At 42.0% G+C, this 25,236-nt stretch overlaps 1 protein-coding gene across 4 annotated transcripts; it reads right to left on the bottom strand.

Moving 5' to 3' along the window:
- Window positions 1-200: 200 nt before the first annotated feature.
- On the bottom strand, window positions 201-25,236 carry rif1 (replication timing regulatory factor 1). Of its 4 annotated transcripts, none has more exons than XM_028590836.1 (37): window positions 25,027-25,236; window positions 24,496-24,544; window positions 23,341-23,477; window positions 23,136-23,214; window positions 22,934-23,030; window positions 22,696-22,826; window positions 22,474-22,568; window positions 22,013-22,202; window positions 21,329-21,421; window positions 20,866-21,004; window positions 20,590-20,741; window positions 18,946-19,057; window positions 18,623-18,808; window positions 17,147-17,257; window positions 15,989-16,051; window positions 15,269-15,372; window positions 14,483-14,569; window positions 14,309-14,382; window positions 13,618-13,798; window positions 12,365-12,472; window positions 12,073-12,222; window positions 11,601-11,700; window positions 11,223-11,512; window positions 10,936-11,138; window positions 9,583-9,676; window positions 9,354-9,485; window positions 8,580-8,722; window positions 8,384-8,473; window positions 8,240-8,294; window positions 4,766-7,285; window positions 3,923-4,726; window positions 3,709-3,837; window positions 3,502-3,588; window positions 2,640-2,758; window positions 2,378-2,528; window positions 2,120-2,243; window positions 201-1,168 (listed from the first exon to the last, which is right to left on the bottom strand). In XM_028590836.1, exons 3-37 carry the CDS (start codon window positions 23,454-23,456, stop codon window positions 879-881), a joined length of 7,599 nt encoding a protein of 2,532 aa, XP_028446637.1. In that variant the 5' UTR covers window positions 23,457-23,477; window positions 24,496-24,544; window positions 25,027-25,236; the 3' UTR covers window positions 201-878. The 4 variants fall into 4 exon arrangements, with proteins under 4 accessions (XP_028446637.1, XP_028446636.1, XP_028446634.1 ...); XM_028590835.1 differs by having other exon boundaries at window positions 3,923-4,744; window positions 4,784-7,285; XM_028590833.1 differs by having other exon boundaries at window positions 3,923-7,285.

Genomic DNA, 25,236 nt, shown 5'->3' with positions numbered 1-25,236 from the left:
CAACTGTCACTGCCAAATGGCTGTCTTTAAAAAGCCTTTTAAAGTGCTTTAAGTAGGATAGGTTGGTACATCAATGTCCAGATTGCACCCAAATCAAGCAAATCCATTTGTTCTAATGTATCCCTCCCAAAAACTTGCTGCATGGGTTGTCACCTCATGTGAAACAATGAATATTTGTGTCAAACAAAATGTAATTGAACTTCAAACATTATAAGTTCTGTCTTTATTTAAGCATTTAAAACCACAGATGGACTGAAGTACAGAATACCATCTACAATACGCTTCATGACTTTAAAAATGCACTAAAACTGAAGTGACAGAAAAGGCTTACAAACTAAGAACGTACAAAATATACAGGAGTACTGATAAGTTGAATTGTAAACAGCCTAAAATAGGCACATAAAGGATTTAAATGCCATGAGAGAAAGCATATGTACAACATATTTGAACAGCGTGTGTAGAGAGATAATATTTGTCTTCAGTCCTTTATTACAATGTCTTTAGATACCATCCACGTAGAGACTACAACTGTTAAAAAAAAATTTGCTTTCTTCTTTTGACACAGCTTAGAAAGTGTGACTGTGCTTCCCTTTGAGTGTTTCTTTAAAACCATATAAACTATTCAACAGCTAAGCTAAAAAAATGGGAAAGTGCTGCTAGTATTTATTTAAAAAAAAAAAAAAACTAAGCAAAGAAAAAAAATATCTAAGGTTAGACAAGGCCAAGGCATTGGGAGTTAAAACGATATAATCGGTTGATTTAAGATATCTAGGATAGAAGATCATGTTATCTTTTGTTGCAGATTACTCTTGAATAGTTCTGTCTTTTTATGTGCCATTTCAACAGCTATGCATCCGTCTGATCCAGCTGGAGTCTCTTCAGGGTTTGCCATCGGTCTGGCAGAGGCGTGTCTGCAGCTCGACGACCAAGCGCCTCATCACGCCTCCTAACTGATCGTGGATCTGAACGAGCTGCAGCGGGGAGCAGCGGCTGAGTTCAACGTGCGTCATCCGGTCGGTCAGGGCCTCCACGTCTGACAGCAGCTCTTCAGGGTGCGGCTGCACTCCAGGTCTCTGTTCTCCGGCCGGTGGGTCAGGTGTCTGATCCCCGAGGCAGTCTAGCTCCGGCCTCCCAGCTGCGAGAACGGGCTCGTCAACCAGCGCTGTTGCTGCAAACGGACAGATGACGTTTAGAAACTTAAAGTATAGACTGAATCGCCGTGATGACGCGCTAACAAACATCACTTTGTGTTTCCCCAACCACAGACACAAACGGCAGTACTGAATTGCAGAGATGTGTGAAATTGGCAAACTTGTTTATTTTTGTCGTCATTTTCAGCATTAAAAGCATTTAAAGATATACAGTTAAACACGGAGGTCCGACCTATCTGACGTTTCTGCTGGGCTTATTTTCTGTCTTGTGTTGCTTTGATAAACCAAATCTAGCGTTACTAGGAGCAACATCTCACCAACGGTCGGACTGACATCTAGTTTGGGTGGTGTCATTTTCTTTGGTCTGTGGCCCAACCGGTAAATTAGGTCTCCGGGATAACGTTAGTGACAATGTTGACATACGAAAGCATCAAACGTGCATTTTAGATGAATGAGATAAGAGTATATCCAGTCGTTCCGGTTTGCTCAGCGCCGTTACATCGTATGTACGGGATGCAAGAGTTTTCTACCTGGAAGTTATTGTGGAACAAACATTGTGATTGGGTCTATTCTATAAGTTTAACATTTTGAGAAATACTCATCGGTGGAGAGTTAGATAAGAGGACCAACACCACTTTTATGTCTTTACAGGAAATATAAAGTAGAGAATGGAGATGGTCAGCTTAGCATAAAGGTTGGAAATTGTTGTGACCTCTGAACAGAGCAGGGTCAACTGTTACCAGTCTTTATGCTAAGCTAAGCTGACTGGCTGGTTGCATAACATACAGATATGAGTGTGGTACGGGTCTTCTCATCCAGTTATCTGCAAGAAAGCAAATAAGCTTCCCAAAATGTCAAACTATTCCAACAAATTCATGGGTGAAATGTAGATTTGCACAAAAAGTCTGAAAATAAATGTATTTGTCGCATTATAAAACCCCTGTGGCACCGAACCAGTTTTTACACACCTAGTGTCTCTCCTGAGGTCTTATCCTCCTCATCCAGGTTTTGAGGACCACTGGTCTCCAGTTCAGAGTTTGTCATCTCTATTTCATCCAAACTCTTCAACTCATCGCCACCTCGTCCTTTACGCTGAAAGAGAATTGTTCAGATGTCAAACACAAGAACAATTTCTCGATTAAACGTTTTTGTAAAATTGATGTTACATATTTGTGTTTGTGCTGTGTGATCTCAATGCTGTTGCAGCCCTCTATCCCCTGGCGTACCTGTTGTTCATAGTTTTTAAGTGCCTTTTTGACATTTGAGATCTTGGGGGAGCGAATCGGCAAAGTCTTGATTTCACTGGGAGTGAGCGCACTGAGGTCACCGACAGTTTTGATGTTTCTGGCTCGAACAAGCTGCCCAAAACCACGAGACCTGTGAGGAGAATCAAGAGCAGCAACAAATAAATGCACCTCATTAGACAATAGATCAATATTTTACCCAATACGAAACATTTTCCTTTGATCAACCCTGTTCTGTACTCACCACATGTTGGAAGATATCTGAGGGAGCACAGCTTCTACAGGCGTAGAGCAGCCAACCAGGGCCGGGTAGATACAGTCTTTGGAGACTGGAGGCCGCTGCTCTTGGCTCATTTCGGAAATCTAGGGAGAAAAAAGGGTTGCATCTACCATTAGGACTAAAAGCCTTTAACTGTGAACAAAAAGCTGTTCCAATCAATATTTCTAAATAAAAACTGAATCAAATGAAAGTGTGTATGGTTTGAAGTGTTGTTTGAACTTTATGAAGCCACCCACTCACCATACTGGGTTTACAGCGCATTAAAGTTGCAATCAAGTTGATTCAAGTTGCATTGTGGGTAGGGACCAGGTTTTGACAAGGAATAAGAATGTGTGCTATGCTAAGAATGGTAATCATCGCTTGTTGATGTTTAGCTGCTATAATGTGTACCATCAACACAAAGTAGAACTGAGGCTGGTGGGGGTGTAATTAGTTCTGCTGGTATTTGGTCATAAACCAAAGTATTGGACAAAAAAAAAATTCAAACTGTTGATTGAATGATAACTGGATGAAAGACAGTCACCAAAGTCATTGGGTTCATCCTTTAGAACGGCTGTACAAAAATTCATGGTCATCCATCCAATAGTTGTTCAAATATTTCAGTCTGGACCGAAGCGATAGACTGACTGACATTTCCATCCCTAGAGCGAGAGAGAGTAAATGTTGCTCTGTGTCTCCTGGCTGTGTAAAAAGTCTATTCTTTGTGTGTTCTTTGCTAACACGTTAACCAGGACTGTGTCAGTCAGCTTGTTTGGGGTCTTCTGCCCTCAAGTAAATGCCCCCCAAAGAAAATGGTGACAATAATGAATGCTACAATTTTGCATACCAGGCATTTCTTGGAGCTCTTGTAACCTGGACTGTGCAGATTTCTGGGACTCAGGATCAGCAGACCCTTTGTTGGAGTAGTGACGTACTGGAATAGGGAGCAGAAGGGCGTCATGTTAGATCAAAGCAGATTATTCGCTGAAGAAAAAGTTTGGTTCATGTGAATCAGAAACAAGGCAATGAAGAACAATGCTGGCCTCATTCATACCTTAGGCTGTGGTATGGCGCTAACTTTGGATCTTCTGGGGGAGCTGGTTCTGATAGCAGGGCTGCGACGATCGATGTCGTCTGCCATTTCCTGACGTTGGATTGGATCAGCAAAAGACACACGCCTGGACTGCAAAGTTGAAATAAAGATTATTATAGTGGAACTTATGTATTTGAGATGCATTTTGACATTTTACAAGTGCTTTGTCACATACTTTGACAAGAGGAGAGGGACTCTCCTCTTCTAGTGGTCTCTTCAGGCCCTTCTTAAGAATACTGGTCGATGGGGAGGCTGAAGGAGACCAGGTTCCTCGGTTCCTGCCACTGCTGGGGCTTTGGCCGCCTTCCGCCCCCATTAAAGCCTCCAGGTCTTTCTGCTTCGCCGGAGAATTTAGGAAAACATCGTTTGTCGATTCTGATAACACTGAAGCGTTGCAAACACCATCCTGTGCAGCATCCAAATTTGCGACTACATCGTTCTCAGTGTTGGCGGTCTGAGTTTCCTCTTCATCCCGACAGTCCACAATCTGAGTCTTGCAGTCTTTATCGCTCTCCTGTAGAGGTGTGATGTCCTCACCGGCACTAGCCTCTGAGTGCTGGTGTGTTGATTCGCCTCGTTCGCTGGAGGAAGACCGTTTCTCGTCCTTTGAAAAATGATCAATGACATTTGAACACTCCATCTGGTTCTGTCCCAAAGTGGTACTGTGAATGTCTTCAGCTGTATCCTCCGCTGGAACAACTGGGTGTTCTTGGTTTGAATTTAAATCATCTTTTTGTTTTTCTGTAACATTGTCAACCGGCTCAGACACTTCTACATCATTCTCCTGTGAAGACTCTGAGGCCTGGAGTTTTTCTACGTTCTCCTGTGAAGACTCTGAGGCCTGGAGTTTCTCTACGTTCTCTTGTGAAGACTCTGAGGCCTGGAGTTTTTCTACGTTCTCCTGTGAAGACTCTGAGGCCTGGAGTTTCTCTACGTTCTCCTGTGAAGACTCTGAGGCCTGGAGTTTCTCTACGTTCTCCTGTGAAGACTCTGAGGCCTGGAGTTTCTCTACGTTCTCCTGTGAAGACTCTGAGGCCTGGAGTTTCTCTGTTCTCTCCTCAGGGGGCACCACTGTGTCCACAGCAGATAACACAGACACAGGGTCACAGGGCAACTCTTGCTGAGTTGGTTCTGTACTGATAGCAACCGATTCAATTATTTCAGCGGACAGCATGTCCTTAGCGTCAGCTTCCTGTGAGGAAGCATTATCGATGTTCGACTCCTTTTGCGTTTGCTCGTTGCGAGGTGACACACCGAGCGATTCACTGTTCTTTGTGTTGTCCGTTTCAGCTTTCTCTACAACAGCATCAACCTTCACCTTCATTGGGGATTCTGCATTACTTTGCCCCTTAACGTTGTGTGTAACCTGAAGTAATTCAGAACACTGCAAATCTTGAGATTCCTGGGAATCCTCTAAATCAGATTTAGCTTCTATGCTTTGTGAATCACTTACTATAACTATATCGTTATTTTTGGTTCCGGATTCAAGGGTGAGAGGACTTGGAAGAGATGCTCGAGGTTTTCTTCCTCTCTTTTTGGGAATTGGGGGACTTTCTTTGGCCTCCGAGGATTCAGACTCTGAAGACTCTTTACTGGCTAACACCTGAGAAGATCTTCTTTGTGGGTATTTGCCCCTGCCTCGGGAAGAATTTATTGATCCTGCACTATCTAATGACTGAGAACTCTCTGGGGTTGAGCTAGGACTTGACTTTGACTGCTCCTCTTGTACCTTGCTCCTTCTGGTCCTACCTCCAATGCTGGCCTCTGACTGACCGACAGCTGACAATGCTAGCTGAGAATTGGACCTAGTCTGCCTTTCTAATGAATTCTTATTTTCACTTTTATCTTCAGACTCCACAGCCTTGCTTCTTCTGGATCTACGCCGAGGCTGGCTGTCAGAGGATGAGGGTGTGATCCCTTGAGAGTCCTCTTGACTCAGGTCATCTGTGATTTCACTTGTTTTGAGTTTGTCTTTTACCTCAGAGTCATTCACCAACTTGTTTGTGGTGCTTGGTCTATCTTGGGATTCTTTATTAGTTGGAGAAGTAGTGACTATCTGAGAATCTCTCTTTTCCTTGTTGGTCTTTTCTATAAATTCTTGGGATTGGTCACCAATTTGAGGAGAAGCAGTAACAATTTGAGAATCTTTCCTTGGCTTATCACCATCTTTTTCAGTCTGTTCTACAATCTCAAACTCTTGGGATTTGCCACCAGTTTGAGGGGAAGGAGCAATCATTTGAGAATCTTTCTTCGGCTTATCAGCATCCTTTTCTGCCCGTTCTACAATCTTAAGCTCATGTTTGGCAGTTTGGAGGGACTCTTCTTTTTCAGGCAAAACCTTTTTCTTCATTCCACCCTCCTCCTTGATTTCCAAAGATGCTTTGCTCTGCCGTCTTGGTCTACCCTGTGACTGGCTTTCAAAATCAGACTGCGAGTCAGTTTGGCTGGATTCATCCTCTCTGGTGAATCTCCTTTTGGGTTCAGGTTTATCAAGGAAGTTCTCAGAATTTCTGAACAGTTTCATCTTCTTGTGTGCTCTACCCTGAGAGTTGGTTTGGCTTGACTCACTCTTGTCCCTCTGGGCCCTCGTTCGTAATCTGTTTCTGCCACTGTCCTCTTCAGCAGCCTGCTTACCTCTTGTGTTTGGTCTGTTTTGCGTTGAGCTCGGCTTTGGAGAATCACTTTTGGATTCCTCTCCGGAACGTCTCCTTTTCAACGGCGTGTATTTCTCTTCTCGTTCCTCAGGGTCCTCTCCAGGCAGCAGAGGTCGGACCCTGTAGCGTCCTGACCGTCTGGGTTCGCCTGGAGAAGTCCCAGAAGAGTGAGAATCATCCAGAGTCGGTTCAGATTCTTCGTCCTGGCTTGAGGGTTTAATTTCCTCTGATAAGGAAGACACTTTTGTACCTTCTTTGTCCTCCACTTCAGTCTGGGTGTCCGGAATAACGTCTTCATCCTCTGTTGGGTCACTGGGCAGTCTCTCAATCAGCCTTACTGGCCCACTTTTTGTCCCAGAGTCTTTTGGCCTTACAGGGGACTCAAGGGCATTGTTCACAGGACACTGCGAGTAAGTTTTTTCTGTCCTTGAGGACTGGGAATCCTGAGAATTAGGACCAGTTGATGTCAGGGAGGCCTGAGAGGAAGACTTATTGTTGGTCTTAGAGCATTCTTGGCTATTGGAGGTCTTTAGGAGACCTGTGAATGTGGACGCACTGCTGGGACTGGCAGATTTTCCCTCAGCATACTTCTCCAGGGTGATAAAGGACTGACGGCGACTGTTGGGTTTCTGGGGAGTCCCTGATACCAAATCTGAAGAACTAGAGATGTTAGGACTTGTGCCTTCTTTAGACTGCATGTCCAAGTCTTCTGCTTTATCATCACTCTTGACATAATCCTCTATAGAAACATCTGCTGACTCAGGGATCATCTCTTCCGGTTTGTGGTTTTCTGGCATATTCTCTACTGCTTTTGGGCTAGTAAAGTCTTGAGTGTCTTCTATTAGAATTTCAGTGTCGTCTTTTTCCACATCTTCCTGAGGAACCTGAAAGAAACCAAAGGCAAGTAAGTAAATCTGTCTGCAAGTGTGAATATGTAGAAAATCACAGACGTGTACTGATGTAAATGTTTCATTGCTCCAAAAATCGTCATTTGAAACAAGAATATTCTGAGTCTTTCCCTAATCCTTAACAGTAACCTAATTTCAAATCTGTGTGAGAAAGGGCACACTATAGAAGATAATGTGCTAAAGCTTTAATAGGTTTAAGAAGTGCGTGTACTAATTAAAATAATTCCAAAGCAAAACAATAATGTTCGTGACTCATCGTTTTTATGCACTGTGGGAGCTACTGTGATTCATTATAAAATTGTGTAACGTAACAACAACCCCCCTCTGATCAGAATGCCTCCTGGATGCCTCATGGGGAGGTATCCAGGGCAAGTCCAACTGTGAGGAGAATCTGGGGCAGATCCAGAACATACTGTAGAGATTTCACATCAGGCCTGGGACAGCTCACGACCCCCAGGAAGAGCTGGATGGTGTATTTGGGGAGAAAGACATGTAGACTTTGCCTGTTGCCACCCAACACAAGTAAGCACTGGAAATTGATAGATGGATTTTTTAAGTATGTTTTTATAAAGTATGTTCATATTTGAGCTGGCATAAAGCAAGTCTACAGTTTATTTTTTTGACTAAGTCAATTAATGAGCGACTTCAAGTGTGCCGACTGATGCACAATCCTGCTACGGTCTTAATTAATGCTCCGAATGATTTCTGTAGTAACAGTGTTAAATCCATTAATGGCAAAAACTGAGACCCAAAATACACATGGGCTGTGTTGGTGATGCAAATGCAAAGTAACAATGTACAAGAAGTTTTCGGTTTTGTTCATTCTCACTTTAGCAGAATGAAAAACAGGACAAAAACAGCCCCCAGTAGAGTCTTTCCTGGCAGTGCTGATTTTTGTTTTTCCAATGATTAGGATGTGTGTTTCATTACCTTGCCAGGAGCCTCTTTGGTAACCTTGTCAGCTTGTTCAGTTGCCAGTTTGTCCCTATGGGAAAAACATGGTTTATTACGTGACTGCTGTGTTTTTATGAGAGGGATTTATCTTGATTCTGGTAGCAGATGCTCCGAACTTACAAAGAGTCTTCTTGGCTCTGTGTGTACTGAGTGAAAGCTGTTGTATCCAGAGAAGCATCAAGGTTGTTGTACATGGCAGGGATGTCAACCCTGTGCACCAAAGAAAACATTATCTCTACACAAGACTGACAACATGGAAACTAACATTGTATTTTTTTAAACGCCACTGATGGACAGTCAAGAGGACAAATCTGACCTTTTAGTCCTCTTCACTTCCTTCTGGTGCTCCGTCAGAACTCGCTCCTTCGTCTCAGGAGGAATGAAGACAAAGTCGATGGAGGCCTCTTCCTCCAAAACTCCTCTGCGGGGAGGCTTGGGAGAGCCAAAGTCCAGTTTTGTCTGTTGAAAGGAACACAATTGTGCAATGTTGGGATGAGCACTAAAAAAAACAGTCTCAGCACAATAACTTGTCTCGCATGGTCACAAAATGTTTTCTCTTCTTACAGAATGGGAGACTTCTCATTTTTCCAAAATCTACATCTTACATTTAGTTTTAGTATGTAAAAATATATTTCTACCTCCAATACAAGCCTAAACATTTTGTCTTTGCAATGATTTGATCTTGATAAATCTGTTTCTATCACAGAACATCAGGCATGAATATAAGGATATACAATATAATGAGCAACATATTTAGGAGTACAGCAGCAGGCTGGAACAACCGATGAAATCACAGAAAACACCTCAGAAGATGGCACCTTAACTAATCTAAATACATATATGATAGGATGACCAATCAACCCATCTCAAAGTATGCATGCATGTTAACTAGTGGAAGTATATAGGGCATTTTTTAGGTTAGTAGATATGTTTTGTCTTCTTGAGAGTACAGTAGAGTTGGCAGGATATATGTGGGGGAGAAAGATGCAACAAAAGCCTCAAACTTGAAACCGAGACACTGCTACCACATGTCAGCACCTTAAACAGCTAGGCCACATGGTTACCTGGTGTGGTTAGAGTCTAAACTTACAGAAACCGGTTTAGAGGTTTTCCCAGCGCTCCTGTCCTTCAGCTCAGCAGCCTTTCCCAGCAGTGAGTCCCTCTTCCCCACAGATGAAACTGGCATCCCACTGAGATTGGTCTCCAACTGGGAACTCTCACTCTTCAGACACAAACAAGATCAGCCACAAATGACAATAAGAACAGAGAGCGCAGTGAATATAGCTGAAATTACAACACTAAAGGTAAAAGCAACTCACTGAATACGGTCCACTGAGGTCATCAGAAACACAGACCACCTCAAAGCCAGGAAGAATGATCGGGGTCTTCTGCTTCACTTGGCTCAATATTGGTCTGTGTAAGGAAATTGGCAACATTGATAAGATTGGGCCACCTGGATCGATCCAATTACTTGTATTGTTTGTTCCAGTCATAAAACAAACTTTTCTATTGTTGCATTACTGTTGTAGCAAATTTAATATATTTATTTCTTTAATCATGATTTCTTTTGAAAACCAAAAAAGGTTTTTCCTTTTGTCTGTTCATTCAAACCAAAGAAACTGCCATAACCTTAGGGCTGGGCAATATATCGATATTATATTGGCATTAGAGCTGGGCGATTTGTTTCCCTAAAAAAAAAAAAAAAAAAAAAAAAAAAAAAAAAAAAAAAAGGCAATTTTTTTATAAAAAACTCGATTTACGATTCGATTTCCCCCCCCTTCCATTTAAAACAAAATAACTGCGAACTGTAAATATATTTTAAAAATATATATTTATTGTATTTAATTAAAGTGCATCAACATAAACAAAATTGCAAAGGCAAAACCTTTCTCTAATTGAAAAGTTACTTTGCAGTGTGCAACAAAGATTGTTAAACATCCAAATTATTTATACTGTATTTGGATTAAAAAAAAAAAAATCAAAAGAATCGTTTTTTTTTGAAAATATGAATCAATTTGACCTACCAACTCGATTTTTAAATCAAATAGATTTTTTTCCCAGCCCTAATTGGCATCGATATGTGGTTAGATATCTTCGTCTTAAATTTTGGATATTGTGATATGACAAGTGTTTTCCTGGTTTTAAAGGCTGGATTACAGTAAAGTGATGTATTTTTCTGAATTTACCAGACTGTTTTTTATTTGCCTTTACAGACTTAATCATTATTCAACATTATTGGTGATTCAATTTAAAAACTCTCATTGTGTTAATATTTTGTGAAAGCACCAATTGTCAAACCTACAATATCGCCGTAGTATCGGCATCGATGTATTTAGTCAGAAATACCGTGATATTTGATTTTCTCCATATCGCCCAGCCCTTCATAACCTCCAGAAAAAGAAATTTGTGGGAACCATTTTCCTGATGATGGCACAGGTGCCCACACCATAACTTTTATATGTAACATATTTTGATAGCTTAATGTGAGGATGAATGATTTTAAATTTAAAAGCAGAAAAACACCTTAAATTAAAATTAATTACGAGCCAAAGATCCAATCTGTTTAGCATTTTTTCTTAAAGGTTGATCTCAAACCAAATCAATACAAATTTGGCTTTTTCCTCTGAGTCAAAATGGGACTACAGCATTAAACGTAACCTGAAGATGTTCACCTAATCTCATCGGGGTACGTGAGAGTGGCTGAGTTGCCGAAAGTGGAGTTCCAGAATTGAGCGACTGAGGTGCGGAGATGCTTGTTCTTGTGAGGAAACGACACACAAAGCAAAGGGCAAAGGAGAGCCAGGAGTTCGTCGTCGTACGGCAGAGTAGAGCGGGTCTGAAGGCAGCCGAGAATCTCACAGAGAAGCTTCTCCAGCTGAAAAAAAAAAAACAAGACTGTTTTAACATCAAATGGTTAAAAATGTTCAAAAACTGTGTAACCATTTGACAAAGATCCCACCTTTCCCAGAAGCTGCGACAAGAATTTGGGCGGCTCACTGGCTGCTTGTTTGTAGAAGAGGGTGAGAGGTTGAATCAGAGAACTCAGAGCTTCTTTGACAGTGTTGGCGAGAGAGAGGTTGGTGAAGAGCGCAGACAGGATGGAGACCAGGGCCAGTCCTGTGGCGTCAGAGGAAGCCTCGGGGCCCTCCAGATAAACCTCTAGACACTGTACCAGCAAGGACTGGAAGGTGGACAGATTCCCCAGGACCTTATTCCTCTTTTTCATCCAGTTTACTGGAGTGTGAGGAGCTGGAAGAAACACGGAGTGAATACAGATTAAATTCTCCATTTAATCCAAGTGGGAAGACTGAAATAAGGTTAGCTTGAGTTCTCTTACACTTCAGCCTCTGCTGAAATTGTGGCGTGTACGGCGAGAAGTTCACACACTCAACAATGACTTGGAGGATGCTTGCAACGGCATGCAATGTTGAAGGAACCTGCAGAGATCAGACAGCATCAATATCTCAAATCAAGGTTGTTTTCAAAACAAATAATTTAACACTTTCACAACTGTTTTTTTTCACAAATACTTTTTTGAAGAAATAAAAAAGCTTTTTAATTTCGGCTTTTGTTTAGTTAAACCAAAGAAAGAACCATAACCTCCAGATGAAGATTTATTTGTGGCATACATTTTCCTGATGATGGCAAAGTAGCAACCACCATCATTTATGTTTTATTATTTTGAAAACCCTTTAATCAATGGACTTTTTCTAGCGGTGGTAATCGTACAAAACATAATCTTTGTTTAGATGTTACATATCATCACGGTTATCGTTGCTTTAACGTGATGGCAGTTTTCCTCTCCTCACCATTAGGGCATCTCTGTCTATTGCAGCCGCCATCTTTGCACAGAGCTCCTCGCAGCAGATGTTCTCCTCAGCTGTGACCACCAGCGCAGAGCAGCGGGCGAACACTTTGTACAGTTTGGACCACGAAGACAGCATTGACTTCTGGGGCGCCTGGACAAAATACAGGTGTCAGAATAGGGTCCTTTGGTTGAAGTGAAAACAGGATTTTTGACCAATGCTTCATGGTTTTTAAAATGGCAAAAGTGGTGGTCATGTAGGCAAGATAAAAAAATTAAAAAAAAGATTAAGAGACCTGCTGTAGTGGTGTGCCATTTAGTAGGTGTGTGATGGGGAACAACAAGGCAGAGTGCATGGCACTGAAGTTGTGCTCCAGAGCGTCACCTTGGTTGACTTCATTAGACTGTAAAAAACAAAAACAAAAAAAAGACAAAGTAGTGATTGAAAATGTTAAGTTCATTGAGTGCACACCTCACTTCGCAGTTAGCAGCTTTTCCTATGATCACAAACCTAATGTTTCAATAATTGCTGCTCGGTGGTAAAACTTCTTTTCATAACTCAGGGATCAGTTGTTGCTCGTGGGTCTTTTCACAAATACTGACCTATTAACAAAATTCCTCGATTGACCATTAAACCCAACTTGACGATCAGCTTGAGCAAGACTAAAATCCAAACTAAAACTTAAGAAATTACATTTTGTCCTCCACTTCCTGCTGACACAGTCAAGCTAACTTTCAGAGCACTCCCCTACTAAGAACGTGTTAAATATAGCCACACAATAGGCTCGTTCGAGATGAAGTGCACCTCGCTTGTAAAGTGGACGAGAGCAGGCGGCAGCAGCCAGGGGAGGTGACAAAAATCCGCTGTCAAGTCGGACAGTTTCCAGCCGATTCCAGCAGCCTTCAGGCTGAACAAGAAGTCACAGAAACACTGTGGTCCAATTCCGATTTAATGAAATGTTATCAGACCCATATATCAGCTTGTATACAGTCTCCAGTTGGTTTTATTATGACAGAGTAGCTGTCAAAATGCTCTACATGCGATCTGTTGCTGATGTTAATTAACACCACACTATAGATGATCTGTAATCTGAACAGATCTAGTCTCTGACTTCTAAACGTATCAGCCACACGTGATCTGCACAGAATAAGCTTTTAAAATCAGACAAATAGCAGTTAAAGTCCCTCCAATTCAAAATCAATAAAAAGTTTATATAAAACGTCATGTTGAATCGATTCTGAACCAATCAGCTGTTAGATCAGCTGAGAGGCTGGCGTTTCCCAGCATGCACTGTGTCCGCCTGGATCTCGCAGTCTGTGGAGAGCAACTGCGGCGCCTGGCTCTAAAAATTGTGGCCGCCTTGATGTGAGGTTATCGTTGCCCACGTGTGCATGACGTCAGAGGAAGTCGGGATCAAGTCGGACACAAATCTAACCGGCATGCATTGGGCGGCGAACGCCGGTGATCGATTCTGCGCAGATCTGGCTCATCTCAAACAAGCCTATTGACAACGACACGGGTCGTCAATCCCTTGGATTCTCTGCCTACCTGTGTGATGGTGTCGGTAAAGGGGCTGACCATCACGCTCCACATCCTCCACAGCTGCTCCTTGTTCTGCACACACCCAGCGCTGCGTCTGATGGCAGCCAGCACCGCCTCCCCAAACGCCAGAGGGGAAGTGGGGCCTGACAGACCGCAGCCCACCAGCGTTTGAAGGCAGTGAAAAAACCTGCAGAGGGAAAGCGATTAAGTAACACTTGTATGGGATGTGAGTTTGCAACACATTCATGGACCCAAATAACTCAAATGCACAATATATACGAACAATGTTTTATATAGCTTGAAGATGTATTAAGGGAGTTCTTTTTGGGGGGCTAGGAGAATATCCAATTGTTTAAATCAATATAACTAAAAAACAGACCTGTATTGGTGGAGTAACAAACTAATCCGGCAGTTTACATTTGCAGTGTCACAGGGCTCCAAACCATTCTCTGACAAAACTACCACAGTTCAAACATGTTTTAGTACTGTATATTAAACATTACTCAATTAATAATAAAAAATAAAAATAAAAAAATAGGCCATGACATGCAAGTGCTTGCAGATTTAGCTTCTGCACTAAATTATGACAATCAGGTTTCAGTCCTGAGGTGAAAAACTGACTAAATACCTGGGAAATTTGCTTTGGTGTAGAGAGAGCACAGATTCAACTGATATAAATAAATAACATTAGACCCACCTCTCGTCCTCTATGTAGGCTGAGAGCACGTTGCTGTTGTAGAGGAGAAGAATGAGGAACAGAGCTGGCGTTCCCTGAGGAATGAAATACAAATGTTAACCAATTCTCTTTATGAGCAGTCCCATGACTACTGAATATGAATATTTGCTTAACAGACGAGAAAGAATCACTCACATTCAGCACATCCATCTTGCCCACTTGATAGGAGGCAGAGCCTAGAACTCTCTGGGGAATACCTTTCACCGTGGCCTCAAACAGAATCTGGAGGTAAAAGATTAAACAGTTAAAATGGTACGGTAACGGTCTTACGTAGGTCAATGAAAACCTCAAAGAAAATATGAAAATTAAAATGAGGTGCGATAGATGGTGATGTTAGGGTCTGTGCCGAGGCTTCGAACGGTTTGTCGAGAAAAGTTTTCCGCGAGGCGCGTATCTAGGCTTGTATCGGTGTAGACAAATGTCATTGAGGTCACTGGAATAGGAGGTGGTTCGAATCTACACGGTTTTATTACACATCCATGATTTACACGAGCACATTCACTGCCCTCTGCCCGGTTAAAACCACAGGCACTTTACAGGTTTTAGAATGCTAATATTGCCCCTCCTGCTATTATTATATTATGACCAAAAGGATTGATTTACACACGTTTCATAGCTGCATTCCTCTCAAGGAAATCCGTTTATTATTATACAGTTACGTTAGTTACAGTACACCACCAGAAAAGACATTGATATAAATGGAAATACATTTCTTTGTTATTACTGGCACAAAATACAGTCAAAAACCTTCTGACACAGTATAACAGATCATCTCTGATATATCGGCCTGTTTTACACTCTTTGACCACCAGGTGGTATTGTGAGCAAGGATCGATCGATCTATCCATCCATCCATCCATCCATCCATCTGTTCCGTGTGTAACTACAGTGAGTGATGAGACTTGAAGGTTTTAGTCTTACCAGGACTTTGTCAGCAGGCAGAGCTTCTGAGGTGACTATGCTCTGCAGAGCCTGAAGCATCAGTGTCAGAACTTCACTGCCCTGACGATCCTTCTTACTGCCTACTGAGAGCCAGGGACAAAATCCATCTCAGAAACTCATCAGCAGAATGACTAATGCAAACAAAAACCTGGTCTTTTCTTGAGAGAAGGAAATGGGTCTAATTTAAGAGAAGAGGGTCATCATTGGGGACGGACCCCTCAGTGTTTTTTTCTTTTCACCGCAGTCCAGACCACGAGGATCTGACCGCTCCAACTTAAACTGATGTGACAGTGGGAGTGGGTCGGGCAGGAGACGAGGTCGAGGTCTCACTAGTCCTCCTCCCAAATGACAGAGCCCAGACCCAATCAGGGTGCTCTATGTGGAGCTTTGAGGCGGGAACCACAAGTTTAAGATCCCCACACTGCTGAGCAGCAGCCACAATGACAGTTGAAATGGTTCTCTATTAAGACAAAGCAGTGGGAATGCCATTTGTCCCTTTACTCCAAAGCTGGAATTTGCAAGTAATCAAAGTTTTCAATTCTACAACCAAACAAGTATTATTGTGGTAATAAAAAGCCACAAGGCATGTCAAAAAATAAACAAATAAAAGCCCCGCAAGTGTCTTTATAAACACAGAGAGCTCTTTTGTAGTTCTCCACATAGAGTGTACTAAAGATGACTTAACATCCAAGTACTTACCAGACTCTATAGTTAGGTTGACAAACCGGACAAGACTCGTCCATATGACAGCCAAAAGAGAATCTGTAGGAGAAAAAGAGATGGAACGTCAATAGGTTACGTGTGCTCCAGACAAAAGATGCCTAAGGCCGGAAATCTAAGAACTTTCAATGGAATATCCGGATGTCTATGCGGATGATGAGCAGCAACCAGTAGCCCTACTTTTGAAACAAGGTGTGCATACTTTCACTGATGAGGTCTTATATGGGCATAGACATTTTAGTGGCTATGAGTAATCATCTTTCCTTTTCATTCCTCTGCTGCGTTAACACAGTTACACCGCGGTCAAGTAGCGGGTTCGTAATTTGGTCATCAACAGCAGAGTCTCTTGACAGAAATTGCTTAAACTGGTCGTCTTTCCAGTTAGACATTTTTGTTACCGTGTTCCCATAACAGCCATTCTTCTTCACCTTTGGAGGTTTGTTTTCTCCAGATTTGCACCATCCGCATGATAGAATTTAGCTGGCTGTGAATTCTCTGAACAATGAGACGCTCTCTTCACACATGCGCTCAATCGATACACAGACGACAAGAAGAAGAAGAAGAAGCTGGCCGGGTAAAGTCGGTTTAATGTCCGGTCCAACTGATTCAGATTTGCGTTCTCACACAGAGCTCCTCTGGGTAATGTCTAGATAAGTTCAGGGTTGCCATGCATGTGTGAAAGGGGCTCGATCGTGCACTTACACAATCTTAAAAACCACTTTGAACTAACTGATATTTTATTGTCCCACAGGTCCCATTAAGAAATTAAGTTGCTACAGAAAGCCAACAACCAGGTTATGAAAGTACATGTAAAAGTCCTTTTGATTCTTTTAAATCCGCCATCTAGCTACCAACACTATTCCTTTTCATTATATATTTTTTAAATTAGATTAATATAAATTGTCAAGAACAGCAGTTTCCATATTTGTGAACTTGAGCATTTACACAAGCATGGCCTCCTACAGTTTATATGGAGTTTTTGACAATAAAACTCACTTAAATCAACATTCTGCCAAAGGCTGACACGAGGAGGAGGTGGAGAGGGTATTCCATTTAACGGTTTAGAAACTACACAACTGAAAAAAGGATTGGTGGTGAATTTCAATCAACTCAGTCCAGTAGAGCTATGGCGTTTACCTGGAGCGTCTTTGCCGATGTTGATGAATCCATCTCTGACGTTCGAGATGAGCACAGCAGAATGTTTAGTGAAAGCGGAAGTGCCAGAGAGGAGTGGGTGGTTCAAGGGCTCTGGAAAGAAAAGAGAATGTGGCTTTATATGTTGCAATTAAACTGCCATATTTTGATTCACCTACCCAACACATACACATTATGAAAAGGTTGAACAGCTGAAGGTAGCACGATTAGACTGAATTTCCATTTGTTTTCACAGTTTGTTGGTCAATTAATAGAAAGTTTGCGTTTCTCCCGCCAATTTAATTTTCAGTCGACACAATTGCGAAGTGGTGATTGCTAGGAAAAATTGTTGGTGTGTTACGTTTCTAACTACTGATAGGCAGAACAGCTTGAAACCAAAAGCAGAATGTTAAGATTGCACTGCCTGCGTGCTCTTACAAACAAATTGAGGACCCACTGTATTCTATTCATGGCTCTAGTGGTGGTCAAAAACTTCACAAGGTACAATACAACCCTTCAGTTAAAAAGTACACACGAGCAACATATAAAGAAGTAACAGGTTCACGATCACCATGTTCCAGAGCAGGTCGGTGCCAATGTATGAATGGCCGTTACGCCATCATGGAGGTAGTAGAGATGGGGACTCGAGTCGCACAAACAGCTGACTTCAGACTTGACTCGGAGTCGAGCTTCGAGACTCGTCAACAACCTGTTTTCATGCAATTATTGCTTTTTAAATCTAAATGTATTCATGTATTTATGTTTTCTTGTACTGGCGCATAAATGTTGGGGAAACGTATGACGAGCTGCATGTCGCCTGCCCTCTGCCATGATGTGCAATGTAACTCAGAGCCTGGGTCTGTCCGAGGTTTCTTCTTGAGAGGGAGTTTTTCCTGAATGCTTGCTCTTGGGGGAATTACTGGAATTGTTGGGTCTTTGTAAATTATAGAGTGTGGTCTAGACCTACTCTATCTGTAAAGTGTCTTGAAATAACTCTTGAATGGAACTATGAATTGATACTATAAATAAAATTGAATATCAAAAAATGCATTGACGATGGCAACACCAAGTCCTCCCGGAGTTTTGGCTTTGGTCATTAGTTTTGATTTCAATAACTTTGTAAACAGTGTCAGTAAGCGAACAGCTACATGCAAGGAGTGCGGCACCAACATAAATGATGCAGGATCAACAACATCAAAATTCATCAGGCATCTCAAAACACACCCAGATAGGTCAGTCATCAGATGTTAAATTTAGCATATATCGTCACAGGTAACAAGCTAACCATCGCAAATTGTATCTTTATAGTTGTATCCAGATCAGATGGCCAGAGACTTGACTTGGACTTTCAAAACAATGACTCGTGGCAAAAAACTTGACTTGGACTCGAGCTCAAAGACTTGAGACTCAACTTGGACTTCCAAAAAAATGACTTGTGAACATCTCTGGTAGTAGGTAATGTGTGGCTCCAATTCTTACCAAGACTGAGGGGGAGTTTTTTCTTTGCTGCTGTGGCAAGAACCTCTGGTCCCAGAAAATAGTGAAGCAACATCTCCAGGCCCAGCAGCTGGATGGAGGGGAAGGTGGAGGGGATCTGGACGCTAGAGTTCAGGTTCATCCGAGACGTATTGGCAGGGCTGCTGAAGCTGTTCAAGACTGAAGTGCCTGCCATAGGAAAGGAGGAAAAAATACACAATGTCCTTGTTGACTCTGGTGCAACTTCAGTCTTTGTGTAAGATGGTGTAGAGCATCATAGACTGTAGGGGATTGAGAGGCCTGTGTAAAAGGATGTGTAAACGTACTAGTCTTTGGCGTGCCAGGTGCGACAGCACCATTTTGACTGACAGCTCTAGAAGGGGTGCTTGGAACTGAGGAGTCGGATCCAATAGTGCACTGCAGCAGAGGAACAGAAACCTGGAGAGAGACAAATACTATTTACTCACAACACATTTTACTCAGGATGACACAAGTTAGTACATCATCTAATGTTTCATATATCTTCATATCAAAAAGAGGCAGCTGTCATGAGGCTAAATGGGAGACCTTTTAAAATCTTTTGGGACTTTTGTTCTCGTCTACACAGGAGCCGTCTCACGGAACTTATTTTTAATCAATCAAGCTTACAAACATAATCACAATCATATTTTCTTCTGTTTCATGCTCTAACTACAGTGATTGTGTGTGTGTGGGGCTCTGAGGGATGTTAATATGTGTGTGACCTACACTCAATACTGCGCCTCAACGTATCCTGCGTACACACAGAAGGAGGACTGAAGCTGCTGCTCTGCTAGGCGGGCTTGGTAGAGATTACACATCTTTTTTTATTGGGCAGCATGCTACTATACCTGCCTAACTTTCTTTGTGCTGCTCTCTGACTTTGCATTGACTAAGTGTGTCTAAATAAAGAAGAGTCTTTATATCGGCATCAAAATAAAACTTAAAAAAGGCCCTGAATACCCACACAGGTGTTTAAAGTTAATGTGGCCGATTGGACCTTTTCCAGGACTGTGAGGGTGTGGTTAGACTGAGTGACTGACATCTTCCTTAGGCCACTGTTAACTATTGTTGCACCTGTTAGGGCGGGACAAATTACACCTTAAATCATCCTTATTGGTAGAAAGAATTTGTGACCCAATACGTTCGCATCTAAGCTCCGGCCCACCTTCAACCTGAACAGAGTCTAATCAGCCAGAATAACTAAAAACACCTGTGTGGGTGTTCAGAGCCTTTAAGCGAAAAATTTAAATTGTTTCATGGTGAAAAAGTAAAAATAGACGAAGACTACAGTTATTTTGTATGTATAGATTTGTTTCTGTATGTATTGTTTATTTCGTATCAAGTTTAATAGGTTTGTTTATGTATGCACCATTCACCAAGGCATATTCCACATAAGTGTAACGTATTGTGGCAATAAACCCTTTTCTGATTCAAATATAAAAATCGAGTGCATGACACTGAGACTCCACCCCATGCTGACAGGGGACAGCAGCTCCTTGATAGAGTGTATAATTCCTTCATATTGTTTTTAAATCAGCACTACAGATAATGGACATAATGTGGGATCTACATCTTGTTTTTACTGGTGCAGACTGGATAGGACAGGTGATGAGGTGTTACAGTAGTCTGCTTCTCTTCATAGTCGTCCGATTCATCTACCAACCACTGTAGGGCTGGCTCAGGTTTGCCTTGGACCAGCTCATAGTTATGCCGTTATAGTTTTAGACTCCCGGGGGGACTTCCTTTGACACACTGATCTCCTGTCTCTTTCCATCTGTGTGCATTCATGTTCCAGAAATGCTTGTTACTAACGAAATTGTTGGGAGTTTGTAAATTATACAGTGTGGTCTAGACCTACTCTATCTGTAAAGTGTCCTGAGATAACTCTTGTTATGATTTCATACTATAAATAAACTTGAATTGAGAGAGAAAAGAGGGGCATGTCTAACCTGATCAAAAATGGGTGACAGGTTGGGACCGAGTTGGACCACCAGGTACCACCAGACCTCCACCTTGGTGAGCATCAGGGCCTCCGTCCTGACGTTGATGGATGCGAGCGGCTGCATCAGGAGCTTCACACGTTTGGCACTGCATAGGATGGCTTCAGGATTGACATGTAAGAAATTAAAACTCAGCCACAGAGACCCAGCAAAGCTAAATCGAAGAGCTCAAAAACAGGATTAGTCTGAGGAAATAAAAACTGGGAACAGAGAGTGGAGGCTCACCTGGATTGAGGGCAAAGTTATCTATGAGGCTCTTCCAGGCAATGAAGGCGATCTTCTTGATGGTGGGAGAAGAGCTGCGGAAACCAAGTTCCTCCAGATGCAGCAGAGAGTTGATGAAGGGACCTCCTCTGTGCAGCAACTGTGTAGGAAATATGTTTCAATATGTCGGAGAACTGTCAAGACTTATGTTCATTTTAAGAATCTACTCTCAACTAGCACTGAAATGATTAATTGATTGGTGGATTGACAGAAATAAATCTGCAACCATTTTGCTAACTGAGGAGCTACTAAAATTGGAAATACAAAGTGTTTCTAATGCTCTATAAAGTTTAATGTGCCTCACTGTAAATTCAGATTCCTTTATGGACATTCGGGATTTGTAGGAAAGGCCTGTTCTTTAGTCACACATTCATGTGCCAGTAATCTCAGAGACAGAACACGGACACATACACACACACTTTACCTTCCCGAGCAGTTTCACAAATAAGGGCCAGAGCTTCAGGACATTGGTTTCATTCTTGGACATGAAAAGTTTCTGGAGCTCTGGGATCAGTTTCTGTGAAAACAAAATGAGGCACACCAGCAGAGTTACTTACACTGCTCAATTCCTTTTCGCAGGTGTTCAACATGTGGAAGGCTGGCAGTAATGAAGCATGCACCTTGACTATTGATATATCCTAATTAATATCAACAATTTGAAAATCAAACTAACTATACAAGATCTGCGGTAGTAATTGATTATTCAGTTTGAGTCCTTTGTTCTGAGAAAAAAAAAAAAAAAAAATTCTGATTCCAGCTTCTTAAATGTGAACATGTTCTAGTTTCTTCTCTCCTCTATGACAGTAAAGTGAATATCTTTGACTTGTGGACAAAACAAGACATTTGAGCCATCTTGGGCTTTGGAAAGCACTGATTGCCATTTGTCACTATTTTCTTTTCATAGACCAAACTAATCCATTATTAGAGAAAATATGAGACCGATTAAAATAAAAATTGTTAGTTGCAGCCCCAATCTGCTGTTGTGTAATTATTGGGGCTGAATGTTTTCAGACATTTGGTGCAGTGAATTTAGTTACATCCCACAAAGTGCAAACAATAACACAATGAAACTATTGAAGCACTGTTAATGACACAGAGAGACACTCACAGAGGACATCATTGGCTCGATGATACCAGCCACCTCCATCTGTTTTTCCAGGAGAAGAGGCATGCCCAACTCCATGGCTGCCGCGGCCCGTAGTCGCACCTTGGAGGCCGAGTGGACCACCAGCGGGATGACGAGCTTCGCCCACCGCAGCGCTCCTTCGCCCATCTGGGCCGGCGCTTGCTCCAGCATCCTGGAAACACCAGGACAAATAAGAACCAACTCTTGTTATCGCAATCAACGTTCCAGTATTCATAACTATATACGCATGTAATAGTATTTTTCCTACTATTCAATGTCATATGTGAACATTCCTGTAACTTGCATGGTCAAATAAAGGGAGAATGATCCGTAACCAATAACAATGTAGAACCAACACCCACGGAGGATCTGATTCATGTACCGTTTGCTCATATAAATATTCCCATCCGGTAAAGCATTAACATGATTTGGTGTTCATTTACCTGATGACGACGTTTAAGGCCTCATGCTCCATCACCACAGACTGGATGTCCTCTCTGCTACACACACTCTCCAGTGTTCCCAGTATAGACGACACCTGAGTGAGTCAAGCAACATGGATCAATACAGCAGCGCTGTGGCACCTTTCACTCTTGAAAAAACAAAACATCACTGCCTCGTTTTCAGTCATATCTCCGTGGATTTAAACCTCTGCTGATGCTCACTTTTTTGCCAACCACGTCTGGAGGAAAGCTCTGTTTGGAAATGACCCATAATGCTCTGGTGCATGTGTTTTTATCTGCCGACTTCACCACCTGGGAGCAAAGTGCCGATAGTATTTCTGATGCAAAGGTTTCTGGAAAACAAGAAAAAGAGAGCCTTACCCTCTGCGGCAATTGCATTACCATAGAAGTCACACGTGAAAAAATAATGATGTATAATAAAATATGTAAATTCATGTACCAGGCACTCCAGAGACGACGCGAGAATGGTACAAACAAAACCCTAAAGCTTGCAGGGCAGCTTGGCTCAGCTCTGCATTCGGACTAGCTATGTGAACCTGGAAACAACAGGAGGCAAGAACAGAATTAGGCATCATAGATATCAGGAACTTTAATATGGGAGATTTAGAGGTTCTCCAACTTTTTATGTGCAAAACACTCACCAAGATTGCTTTACCCAAATGAGAAAAGTGCTTTTCAACTGCAGGGAGAAACTGCTGGCCTTCCTCTCCACTGAGCCGACTGGAAAGGAAAAACTAACGTTATTTTCTAGTCAACAAATTCCAGTTGTAACTGAGGAAACAATCTGACACAGCACATGCTCAGACATATCCAGAGGATGGTCAAAGACGAGCACAGGGATCGTACTTGGCGATGGTGAGGTAGGCGTCCGTCTGCTCAGACAGTCCAGCAGCGCTGTCCTCCAGAGACTCCAGCAAGGGGAGAAGGCTGGAACTGCTCGGAGGCTCCGCCGACGCCATCATTATTACTCCCCTCCTCAAGGCCTTTACAAAACAGAGAGCGGATGAGAGTTAGTAGTCTTTGGGCACAAGTGGGTTAAGATTTACAAAAATAAATAAAAACTATAGTATCATATCAGATTTATTGCCAAAGTAAGTTTGGAATTTGCCTAGGTGTGTGTCTGGTGCATACAATAAACACATGACAAGGGAACAAACAATCAAGCAAAGTACTGCAACAGTCAAGAACACAAATAAAGAATAGAAATATTACAATAAATATAAAAAAGACGAGATGTGAAAGACCAAGCATGTACAATAAAACTGCTTCAGAAAGGAAAAGAAGGATGTATGGTTTTGTGCAGGGTGTGCAAAAATATTAATCTGGATCAGATGGTGCAGTGTTCTGTGCATAGATTGGCGTATTCCTAATGTAAGAAGAACTGATATATTTACAGTACAGGCCAAAAGTTTGGACACACCTTCTCATTCAATGTGTTCCTTTATTTTCATGACTATATACTTATATATATACACTATATACTGACTTATATTTTAGATTCTTCAAAGTAGCCACCCTTTGCTTTTTTTGGTAACTCTGCAAACCATTGGTGTTCTCTCAATGAGCTTCATGAGGTAGTCACCTGAAACGGTTTTCACTTCGCAGGTGTGCTTTGTCAGGGTTAATTAGTGAAATTGTATCCCTTATTAATAAAAAAGCAAAGGGTGGCTACTTTGAGGTCTCTAAAATATAAGACATGTTTTCAGTTATTTCACACTTTTTTGTTAAGTACATAATTCCATATGTGTTCATTCATAGTTTTGATGCCTTCAGTGAGAATCTACAATGTAAATAGTCATGAAAATAAAAAGGAAATGCATTGAATGAGAAGGTGTGTCCAAACTTTTGGCCTGTACTGTATAAATAATTAAGTGTGCGACCTAGATTTGGTGATGTTAATATAGTCAGTGGTTCGCATGAGCTTTTTATACACACCATGGCCACAGAGCTGCCATAATGAAAAGGAATACACAGGCAGGCAGACAGATGCACATAACTTACCTCAGTAAGATTTAAGCAGAGCTGCGTTCACCCTCCACTGTATCCAGATCTGTAAACACGAGATAAATGAAGGAGAAAAAAAGGTTACGCCTGAACAAATGTGTTGACACGTTTTGTGGATGCTACCGGAGGCCAGCAGTTAAATAGCAACTTCCTCTCGGACACCCAGTGGAACCAAAACAAGTCTGACAAGTGTGTCCGGTTGTAAACAACCCTACCGACATTTCAGAAACGTGAATTACTCAGGGACCCGAGTCGTTGACCGCATCTTGCAAGACAGCACTAGCAAGCAGCCTGCTAACGTTAACTAGCTTTAACAAGTTAGCTAACAGGCTGAATGTTCGAGCCTGTAGCTAGCGAAGTTCCATGCAGGGAAAAGTGGACTAACAGCGGGGTGACACCGCCTCACCTCCCGGCTCACTTGTCCTTCTTTGTTTTGACTTACTGACAAGCAAATAGACACAGCAACCGAACAAATATTTACACTTTTTTTTTTTTTAAACACAACACGCATACACACTCGCAGCTCACCTCGGGAGTTCAGGACGAAACGCAAGAAGCAGAAACTCCACAGACAAACCATCAAAACCAGTTAAGGCCACCGGTCCGGTTCACTTCGTGGCGTTTGTAACTATGTTCTTTAGGTTTTATTTTCATCAATATTTCTGGCTTCCTTCTTCCCTTGTGTGCTCTTCTTGCCCCGCGAAATTGCTGGCGCCAAACCACCACGCCGACGTACAA

This window comes from Perca flavescens, chromosome 11 (assembly GCF_004354835.1).
Source record: "Perca flavescens isolate YP-PL-M2 chromosome 11, PFLA_1.0, whole genome shotgun sequence".
Taxonomy (NCBI): domain Eukaryota; kingdom Metazoa; phylum Chordata; class Actinopteri; order Perciformes; family Percidae; genus Perca; species Perca flavescens.
This window is presented reverse-complemented; position numbering and strand designations above follow the sequence as displayed.